This window comes from Nilaparvata lugens, chromosome 8, assembly GCF_014356525.2.
Source record: "Nilaparvata lugens isolate BPH chromosome 8, ASM1435652v1, whole genome shotgun sequence".
In the NCBI taxonomy this organism is placed as follows: Eukaryota; Metazoa; Arthropoda; class Insecta; order Hemiptera; family Delphacidae; genus Nilaparvata; species Nilaparvata lugens.
This window is the reverse complement of record NC_052511.1, coordinates 50,468,472-50,480,264: the sequence shown is the minus strand read 5'-3', so window position 1 is coordinate 50,480,264 and position 11,793 is coordinate 50,468,472. Positions and strand designations below refer to the sequence as shown.

Genomic DNA, 11,793 nt, shown 5'->3' with positions numbered 1-11,793 from the left:
AAGACGAAGATGGATGCTGGCTGTAAATGGGATGGATTTAGAGCGAGAGAGAGTGAAAGGAAGAGATTGAGAGAGAAAATGAGAGGAAAAGATATTAAGAGATTGGTGAGAGTGAGAAAGAAATAGAAAGAGTGAGTGAGGGTGAACGGTAAGAGCAGTGGGTGGTAATGAATTAGGGAGAGAAAGAGAGAGAGAGGGTGAGAGAATGGCCGGTGAGAGCCGTGGATGTTAATTGGAGAGAGAGAAAGAGCTTGATAGAGGGAGAGAAAAAAATAGATAGTGTGATTGAGAAGTGAGAGATTGAGGGGATAAAATTAGATTGGAGTTCTTTAGACGAATATAAATATATGAAAGAGATAGAGAGGGAGTGAGGATGGCCGGTGAGAGCCGTAGATGATAATTGGAGAGAAGGGGGAAAGAGATTGATAGAGGAAGATAAAAAATAGTTTGTGAGATTGAGGGGATAAGATTACATTGGAGTTCTTCAGACGAATATCACTTTCATTTGTAGTCAATCAATCAATGAACAATAGATAGTCAATTATAATTGAAAATGCTGAAAAATATAATTTATAATAGTTTAATTTATCACTCACTTGTTTCTAGTGGAGTACAGTTGAATAAAAAAACAAACAAGAGTTCAATAAAAAAACATTTATTCCAGTCTAGTAAAATTTTTGAAATTTTCCAATTTTTTACTGTGACAGTTATTCATGTTATCAAAATTCCTCCTTCAATCTTGAAGCTTGAGAAGATTTATCATTTTCTGAGTTCTCTAAGTTACTTGAAACTCCTGTGAAGTATCATTCCCACACCAGATCATACATTATATTCTCTGAATAATCCACACTTGAATATATTCCTTGAATATATCCTCAAGTGATATACCTTAAGTATATCCTCAATAAATGTAGACTATATAGAGTATTCATTGATTATATCCTGAAGTAATATTCCTGAATTATCACATCCCCAAGTATCTCTCAATTATTCTCGAGAAATAAATATTCAATTAGTATTTATTAGGTATATACTGCTCAGCAATATTCCTCATCATAACAGCAGGCAACATATCCTTCTCGACCATTTCTTCTTCCTCATTGTCGTCTTCTTCTTCCTCTTCTGCCGCGTCATTCTCCTCTTCTTCGCTTCCGTTTTCGTCAGCTTCCTTCACCTTGACGCCATGTTTCTTGAGCCAGTCCCTGTAGTGGTAGGCGTTGGTGTAGACGCCGGGGTAATACCTTAAGGCGCAGCCTCTTCCCCAGGAGACAATTCCGCTCAGTTGACCGTTGCAGATCATTGGGCCACCGGAGTCACCCTGTTGATCGAAAAGTCATGTCAAATTAGGGAAGAATTAGATGGTTATGAAATAGAAATAAGGTGGACATCGGATTGAAATAGATAGGAATGAGTACGAACTTTTAACCTTTGATTTAAAACTGATTAGTAACACACTGATTCTAGTAACAAACTGTATTGAATGAATAATACATGAACGAGTATTGAACTTCCGTTAGGAATTGCATAGGAATTATATTTAAAAAGATAGGAGCTATTACGGAATTGTGATATCTAGTTAAATAGTGATTTCCCAGTAAAAATCTTTATGTCTCTATCAGCATTATTGTATCTGATTCGCGATAAAGTAGAATAGATTCTAATCATTTAACTGTTTTGGAATAGATGTTGTGATATTAATTGAGTTCTTACTGAGAAAACGGCACATCTCAATCAAATATAATCATTTCTGGTGCACCAATTAAATAGAACAAAATTAAAATGATCTTGATTTGAAATTGATATTAATAATAGTTATTTCATTTTAAGCTTCAAATATTCAATTTTCAAATATTTTCAATATCTTTTTTCCATTTATTTATTTATTATTTTCACAAGAGAGCACTAATCACTAGAGGAAAACAAAGGATACTCCTTGTACTATTCCTCTTCCAACTTCAGATACCATTTTAAAAGTCCGAAATACGGTTATGATTTCACTTTTCTGAAATTTAGTCCATTTTTACCTAGCAAGAGTCATTTATCACTTAAGATTCTAGTATCAACTGGAAATGGATTATTTGATTACCTGAGACTAGAGTCGACTCTGACCCTGATTATGATTTATGATTGTTATGATGAATTAGGAATGAATTAATTAATGATTTAAGTATTCATTTGAAGTGAATAAATCGATTACCTGGCAAGAGTCGACTCCACCCTCGACTAGTCCAGCACAGATCATGGTGAGAGGATCGACTCTGTCGGAGTAGTTGGCTCTGCATTGAGTCATGTTGCTGATCAGAACTGTGGCAGCCTTCAGTTCGTCATGGATCACATGGTCACCCTGTACACAAATCACATTAGAAAATGTTATTCGATTTCAAATGAAATAGAATTATTCTCCACTTTTTTCTGCAGGGCTACTTCATAGTCTTATTTTGTTTAAAATCACTAGTAACGTTTTGAAATTAAATACTTGTGAATCACATGGTCAGTTTGCAGAGGCGAGGCGTCCGGTCATCTCTGGATTCGCCGATGACTGAACAGAAATTGATATGTAATTTGTATATTATTTTATTGAAAATATTTAAAATAAATGCAAAAAATGGAGAAGAAACCAAAAGAGAAACGTTTTTTTTTTTGCGAGCGCGCCAAGCTTGAATAAAGTAAACTACTGTTCCATCCGTTCAATGTGATTCTCAAAAATATGCGATTCAAGTAATGCTATTTAGCACTGGTTACCACCACTCTTCTGCATCATCACTCTCTCTCTCCCCGTTAACGATGGTAGAGTAAACGGTCAAAGACATCGCTATTTTCGGCGATTCCACTGTTCCGCAAACCGTAAGATAATTTATTTTGTTTGCAATTTGTTATTGATAATAATTATAATAATACTTATTTTTCCTATGTTTGGTTTTGAAGCATCTAAATTTAAAAATCTACTTTGTGAAAATAATTAAAAGCTGAAAATTTAGTGAAGTGAACAACTAGGCCTACAAGACTTAATCTATTACGGACTAAGTGAAACCTTATCTGAATTTGCAAGAGGAATAGCACAAGGTTACCTTATTTTCTCTCTCCCTGTCATTTTTGATGATGTACTTGTTGTATGAATCAATAAAGAATTTCATTTCAATTTTTTCAATTAATTTGAGGGCCAGTTTCCGAGCTTGAGATTTAGACAAGCTCTAGACTTTTCAACTCTAGGATTTTGAATAGTAAGTCTTTTCTTTTACTAGATGTCATCTTTCTCGATAAATAATTGTCCAAATGAAACATTATATTTAAAGTAGTGGAGGGGGTGCAGCTTTCATTCAAACTTTCAACTGAATTGTTCATGGAGATGACTGAGCCAAAAAGTCACGCCTCGCCCCTGTCAGTTTGTGGAACAATTCAAAAACTTATTTTTTGAGATAAAATAAAATGAGTAGTGATTTATTCATCTTTTTCTCTCTTTTCAAAAGAATAGATTGAAAAAGGCTTCTGAAGTGCAAAAAAATTTTAAAACTTAAATCTTGTTTTTGTGGGTGACAATAGTCATTATTTACTGTTTCGTGCTGTTATGTATTGTATAAAGTATTCCAAGTAGCCCTTAACAGTATCTTAAGAGTTTGAATCCAGAAAGAACTAGATCATCGAAACTTTTTCTTAACTATTGCTCTAATTCCTGTTTGTGTGAATTTGACAAGGACTTATTTTTTTTTTAGTTATAAAAATTGAGTGACTGTCTCGTTCATATTATTATATTATACAATATTTTTATAGTGTTGAACTTCAACCACAGCTGTTAAGCTACTGAAGCTGTTTTATTTTTTTTCCATCATGATACTGTTTTGAATAAAAATTGCATTGTAAAAATATTTGTAGAACACGTCAGTGTTGTGAATAAATTTCAATTTCAAAAATTTCAGATTCCAACTAGTTTCAGATTTTCCAACTAAAAGAGTAATATTAGTCGTTCTCATTAGAGAAGTGGAAATTCCTATAATTTTGAAATTAATTTGAATATATCTCCCAGTTTTATTGGGATTCATCCATATATAAATCCACCAGGATTTCCGTCTAATTTACTTCCCACGATTCGTTTGATTTATTTTTTAATAAAAGCTTCATGGTGGAGAGGGTTTCCTTTGGTTTTTACTTTTTACTAATGGTACCTGAACCAAATTCGATAAAAAAGTAGTAGCTGCTACAACGACAAATTTTCAAAAATAACTTCGGTTGTTGGGCCTACACCATTGTCAAACTCTGATGGATTTCCAAAGAACAGAGCAGTAGAATAAAGTGAGAAGCAACAGTCATGAATGGATAACAAGCTATTGTGAATAACAAGCATAACTAGTGATGTGATGAATAACAAGCGCTATGATTGGTGAATGGATGATACAAGGCGAACGTCTACCATTGGCCAAGACAAGCCACTCCCACAAATAAGCGATCCATTGAAACATCAAAGCAATGGTGGAACATACACTAGTCATAGCAATGGCAGCCAATAAATGTATTCAGGATTAATATTTCCACTTCAATGGATAACTGAGGAATTGGACCAAATTGTTTAGACTGGCAAATATCAATTTGATTTAAAATTTGCTCGTTTATCTGAGTATTGAAGAGTGTAAATTGTATTTTGAAAAGTGGAAGTGACATAACCAACATTTTAATTTGGACAGTATAGTATAAATTGGAAATAGGACAGTTTTGGGCATGAGCCTGTTGTGCCTTTCCTCATGTTAAGTATTTGTACACAATGTGATAAATAAATAAATAATAATGATAGAAAGGTAATATTGATCTGTAGAATGTTATTTACAAGGTTATGATAATATGAAAACTGACTTACATAGTTCCAAGTGCCCCAACCACTGATGATACATTTCGTGTCTTGCTTGGGTACTCTGGTGGCAATTTTCTTCGGCTTGATATTTTTGTTGAATCGGATTGGTTTCTTGAGCTGCAACAATAAATAATCATAGATATAAATTTTAAATAAAATTAGCGAAATATTGGCACTCTATAATTCTTACAATTATTCCAGATTCTTCAATATCATTGATACTTCGTTTCTTTTCAAAAGGTGTCTTACATTACACAACTATATTGACATGATAATGGAAAGAAAATGAAATCAATTCCATTTTTCCAAATAGAGTTTTTTGACATAATTTCCCGTTATTTTAACAATATTATTGGAGTTAAATACAATTTGTCTCATTCGATTTCTTAGCTAGTGTCACATAATCATGACAAATAGAATGATAAATGGATAAATAAATAAATAATCGACCGTTCTAGTTCCTTCTACTAGACAAAACTGAACTCACAAGGAGGTTGAAGAGAACAAAGTCATTCGAGTTGGTGTAGTGAAAAATGTACATTGAATAAAATGTAGTGGAAAATTTAAAGTAGTGAAATTATAGATTGCAACTAGGTTTCACTGGAAGACTTTAGCAATATAAATTTATATTTTAGGATGAGAAATAAGAGGACAAAATTGATGGTTAGTCCTACTGACTAATTTTAATAGAAATAATGAAAAAATCCAGTTCTTTTGTGAAAAAGAGAATAAAAAAATTTATGAAATTAGAAATTTAAAGAAAATCTCCAATGTATATGAATTTATATTTTAGGATGAGAAATAAGAGGACAAAATTGATGGTTAGTCCTACTGACTAGTTTTAATAGAAATAATGAAAAAATCCAGTTCTTTTGTGAAAAAGAGAATAAAAAAATTTATGAAATTGAAAATCTGCAAACTTCCGACATTATTATCTCGGCAACAGAGCATTTCAAGACCCTTGTTTACTGGAAAGTTATTGTTTTTTTTTTATGTTCAGCAATTTCTGGTTCAAATTCTTTCTTAATAACTCACTATTTTCAAGTTCTGATAGTTTATTGAATGTAATCATTCTATTATATTCGGTTTTTAATCAAATCAAATTCAAATTTCTAGTTTTTTTATTTCTGGACTGAAAAGTGGACTCAAATCAATTTAAGTGGAAGACATAACCCATCATCTTTATTCATTCATAACTCTACCTTCATTGCATTATCATTCATCCCATCATCATCACCTAGGCTTAAAATACCTCTAGGAAGTCGCCTTTGTGAAATAATGAATGAATGAAAGTCTCTTATGAAGTTTTGACGGTCCCATTTAGGAACAACCTGCATATACGACACTACTTGTAACAATTGATAATTTATTGAAATCAGAGTTGAGGAAGAGTAAATATTTGTATAGGCCTACTATATCAATTTTTAGAGATGTGCAAACATTTTATGGTGATATTAGAATTGGATTTAGTGTTTTAAACGTACCTTGATGATTGCAATGTCGTTACTCAATGTAGAGTAGGAGAAGCCATTATGGTAGGTCACCTTAGAAATTGCGAATTTTTTCAATGCCTTAGAGTTGGTCAGCTTGTTACTTCCCAGGGCTACATAGTAGTCAGTGTAGTTTGTTATGCTGGAATACAAGAAAATTCAATACAGAGTTTATAGGTCACTGAAGATAAATTGAAATTTGATGTCTTCTTATTTTTTTTCCATTTCAACTGAGCTTGAAATTTTCTTCTTCAATTATGATGGTCACATACCTTGTTTCGCGAGGTAATATTCAATCCAAGAATTGATTTATTTCGCACAACACAATACCTTATTACAAAACATTGTAACCAGAGCTGAAAATACAAAAAAAAATATTCACGGCTTTGCAAAAACACCAGCCTTTAGAGACCCTAGATTGAGGAAGCTGCCTACACACAGAGATTCTCCATGAATGAGAGAGCTGCAACATATCATCAACAATTGGAAGAGCATGTTGAACGAATGTCAGCTGATAGATAGGCTAAAAGGACGTAACTCCAAAAAGCAGCTCCTTGTGTATCTTTTCGGATGCAACACGTTGCTTTTGAGAAGATACAAAATAGCATCTGCTGCTTATGGAAGGATACATTGAAGCTCCTTATGTGTCTATTCGGATGCAACACGTTGCTTTTAAGAAGATACTAACTGCATCTTTTTCTTATGGAAAGATACATTGAAGCTCCTTGTATCTTGTATATTCGGATGCAACACGTTGCTTTTGAGAATATACAAAAAGCATATGTTGCTTATGGAAAGATATATTGAAGCTCCTTGTGTGTTTATTCGGATGCAATGCGTTGCTTTTGAGAAAATACAAAAGAGCATCTGTTGCTAGCGGAAAGATACATTTTCATAAATGTTCGATATTTTTGAACGGGTAGTATTGAAGACTGATGGCCCTCCGCCGATAGACAAAGCTACAGGACTCGGACTATACTAAGAAACGTTACTCAACTATCAGGGCTTATTTTAATGAGAATTCTTTAAAACTCATAAATAAATTGAAATAACTCGAACACTTAAAGAAAACTATATGAAGTGGAGATTATGAATGATAAAATTTATCATTAAAATTTACTATTTAATACTCAATATCGTGGACCGAGCTTCGCTCTGGAGTACAAAAGCATAAAACAATTATTACGAAAGAAGAAATTATAATAACATTCAAACAGAAATTTTGTATCTAATCACAGTAGATTGAAATTAATTCCCAAAGGAATGCAAAAATTTCCCTCCTAAATTTCCTTCCAAAAAAAGGCCCTGTTGTACGAAAGCTGGTTAAATTTTTATCCAAATTAACTCCACGTGAACCAAATCAGAGAAGACCATTTCAAAAAGATGGACTCGAATTAATCAGGATTGAAAATATCCCGGCTTTTTTTGCAACCGGCACTAAGTACCTGATTGAATGATTACAAAAGTTCAACAGCTGATTCATAATTTTGTCACAGTCCCACACACATGAACTCGCTCACTCACTTCCATCACCAACAGACGACGAAATAATTATTATCAGCTGTTTCTCCAAGGATGAATAATAATTATCCTTTCAATGTCCTTCAGGGAGTTTTCGTAGGGATGATACCTAGTGCAATCGAATCTTTATATTATAAACCTACTATGTTCTGAATTTCGTGAGAATCGTTAGAGCCGTTTTCGAGATCCGGTGAAATACAAACATATAAACATCCAAACATATAAACAGAAGTTGCTCGTTTAATAGTATAGGATTTCATTTGAATTTGAATTTGATTTTTGTTTTGAAATTCTAACAGTAAAATACACACTATTCCACAAATAATTATGTTTAGAATTACGAGAGATATTACTTACTGTATAGCGCAATGAGCAGCTGTCACGACGTGCCTCTTATCAAGAATGGTTCCCCCACAAAAGTGACCTCTTGAGTAGGTGTAAGACGAGTAGGATCTGAGTGACACCTATAAATAAAATTATACAATTAAAATTTTCAAATTTTCCCATTTCTTGAATGAACGTTCACGAGTTCCTGCTTTTGACTTGCGGCTCAGATCGATTTGATTGGCCAATGTAATCGATCTGTATAATAGTGTTTGAAGAATATGTGTCGAAAGTCATATGATGTCTTGTGAAACAAGAAAAATTAATATTATTCAGATTAGTAAAAGTTGAATTTGATTTATCAATTCACCCAGTTTTTGAACGATCATAACAAGATCGTACTTTTAACTTGAGGCTCGAGTTGCCTGTTGAAAAGTTTGTGAGTTTGTATGTTGAACGATAACTTTGGAATGCTTTCGATGTATTATTGTTTAAAGAATATGTGTCGAAAGTCATCTGATGAGTTGTGAAACAAAAAAAAATTAATATAAGTCAGATAAGTATAAGTTGAATTTGAATTACCAATTTGCCCATTTTCTGAACGATCATAACATGTTCCTACTTTTAACTTGAGGCTCGAGTTGCCTGTTTATAAGTTTGTGAGTTTGTATGTTAGACGATAGCTTTGGAATGCTCTCTTCAATTTACTTCCAATTTCCAACACACATTCTTTGAATAAGGTTCGAGTTCCTTCACAATGAAATTGACTAATTTGCCCATCATTTTTGAGGGTGTAACAGGATAACTTTGAAATTGCATAGAGGAAAAATTGTAGTGATCTGTGAATTTGTTTGTTGGATGATAACTTATGTATACTTTCTTCAATCTACTTCAAGTTTTCAATACATACTCGCGCTTAGCCCCCTGCACCCCCAGTAGTGTGCATATTGAAAATATTTTCAATAATTATTGACTCACCTGGTAAGGAATCTCACCCTGTTTGGCAATATGACCTCCTACAATATTTGTTTGGTCCTCATTTGACGCAGGTTTGGTTCCTGTAAGAAATTAGAAAAACTTTTTTCAAATTTGAATTTGATTGCCAATCAATATAAATTGTTATATCATAATATTATATTGAATCAATTTTTGATATTTTCATAAAGATTCATACTGAGATTTACTTCAAACTGTCATCATTTGTTAATACGAAGCGTTGATATTGATATTTATTAGGAATACAGACAGTTTTACGTGAAACTCACTACAGACTCTTCGCTCGAATCAGATTGTTATTATTATCATCTAACTATCATCGTATATGTATAACTTCCAGTTCCGGTCTTTGCAAAAGTATTTTTCGCCACACTGCACAGAAAGCAGCTCTTTTCCAGTCCCTACGTAGATCTGAAAGACATTGTTTGCAGACGACTCTTGTCTGACGTCAGAACCGGCCTAGGCCGGAAAGAGTACCCTTTCCAGCCGCTAACATGGAACTAAGAAAGGTGATCAAAAAACAGCCGATCAAATAACTTTTCATTATTTGTGTTCATTATTCAATAATTAAAACATTTATCATCTTATTGTCTTTTGAAAGAATAAAAAAGTATAGACTCAACCCCCCACATAATTGAACATGATCTTTTAGATTATTTAGACAAATCAGAATAAAAAATGAAAATACTTGGACAATTTCCTGATATTCAGATTACCTCAGATTTGCTAGAGCTATCACCTTCCACTTCTGTTTTCGGAAATGCCTAGTAAACAACTATTCTCATATTTATATTGTTTATTTTTGTGTGTGGCGAAAAATAGCATTCGCACCACGGGCAAAAATGTTTTTCCGGCTCTCAATCTTTCCTAGTCCTCGGCCTACGGCCTCGGACTTGAAAACCGATTTCGAGCCGGAAAAATCTCATTTTCTGCTCTAGGTGCGAAATATACTATTTCAACTCTAGAATCATCTTATTTATTCTAAATTTTGAGACCACCTTTTCCTTGGTCTCCCAATATCTCTCTTGCCCGTTTGCCTGTGATGGAGAGCTTTGAGAGGGATTCTACCGGTTGGCACTCTGACAATTCATAAAATTTATCAGAGACAAGCCTGGAGTGATCCGTGGTTTAGTGTATAGAGTGCTTGCGTAGCAGCATAGAGATCGCGGGTTCAAACCCTCTCAATACCAAAAGTTTTTTAACCAGATCACTCCCGTGTTATCGGATGGGCACGTTAAACTGTCGGTCCCGGCTGAAGTATGACAGTCGTAAGGCTCATTGACGGCTTAAATGATATATTCATGCGGTGGGACCTTCCCGCAAGGGACTCCCCTCCAACAAAAGCCATACGAATTTACTTTTTTAGAGACAAGCCTATTTGCCATACCAGTGAAAAATCTATTGAAGCAACTATTATATCTAAAAAGCTTATCTCTGATAAACTAAAACTAAATATAAGAGCAGCAGAATTCATACTAGTAGGCGAGTACTGCTATTGGTCAAGGGCAAGAACGCCTGCCATTGGCCCAGCTAGACAGTCTCCTCCCACTCAACGGTGTCACAAAATGGCGGCTTAAGCAACAGACTCGCCATGATAACTAAATGGTTTTTATTTTGTACTGAAAGTTAATTTTGTTATCATGGCGAGTCTGTTGCTTAAGCCGCCATTTTGTAACACCGTTGAGTGGGAGGATTAGATTAGATTTCTTTATTTATGTATGTTACAATAATTACTGGCTTATACACTAATTTACATTGAATGACGATAATGCTAGTTTATTCAAAGAATTTTACAAAGTATAAATAATTAATCAATGAGAATAAAGATTGCATGCAATTAAAATAACGATAATATAATAATGTGATGTAACTTCATAAATCGGCGGTGTTTCATCCAATAATTGTCGATTCTCTAAGAAGGATATAAAATATCCTTCCCATTAACACACGACCGGAGGCGACTGTCTAGCTGGGCCAATGGCAGGCGCTCATGCCCTTGACCAATAGCAGTACTCGCCTACTAGTATGAATTCTGCTGCTCTTATATTTAGTTTTAGTTTATCAGAGATTGACAATGGTGTAATAACCGAAACCGGTCTTTCTAAGTATCAATAAATATGTGTTTTTTGATAATTCCATAGTCTTTTTCATTTAATATGAATAATTACCATAATATCAACTTCTCAACTACACAAAAAGTGGATAATAGTTTAATTCAGTTGGATTATAGTGAGAGAAATCCTTGCAGATGAAAGAGGGATGGAGCTACGGTTGGAAGCTTTTAAACTACGATTCAACTCCTATTAGAGCTTGCAACGAGGGAATTATAAATCTCCCTTTAGTCCCGCACTACTAGCTTTCTAGTTTACTGCTTTTTGCTGCATTCTATCTGAATTCTCTCTAATATGGTAGTTTATGATAAAGTAAGATATTGCTATAAGAAACCAAAAGATAGCTCTCTAATAATATTGTAGTTTATGATTGACCGAGCGAAGTGAGGTCGAAGGTTTGGCATTTCTCTTAATGTTTATATGTTGCGCATTTACAGCGAAACGCAGCAATAGATTTTCATGAAATTAGACAGGTATGTTCCTTTTTGAATTTCGCGTCAACGTATACATA

General features: G+C 33.8%; 1 protein-coding gene across 1 annotated transcript; it reads right to left on the bottom strand.

Annotated features, from left to right (window-relative positions):
* Positions 1 to 639: 639 nt before the first annotated feature.
* Positions 640 to 9,240, bottom strand: LOC111044784 (trypsin I-P1; the record flags this gene model as incomplete). The annotated part of the gene is made up of 6 exons (XM_039435179.1): positions 640 to 1,318; positions 2,198 to 2,344; positions 4,847 to 4,957; positions 6,325 to 6,472; positions 8,209 to 8,315; positions 9,154 to 9,240. Coding segments are annotated over 6 exons (906 nt in total), but the record flags the coding sequence as incomplete, so codon positions are not given.
* Positions 9,241 to 11,793: the final 2,553 nt, after the last annotated feature.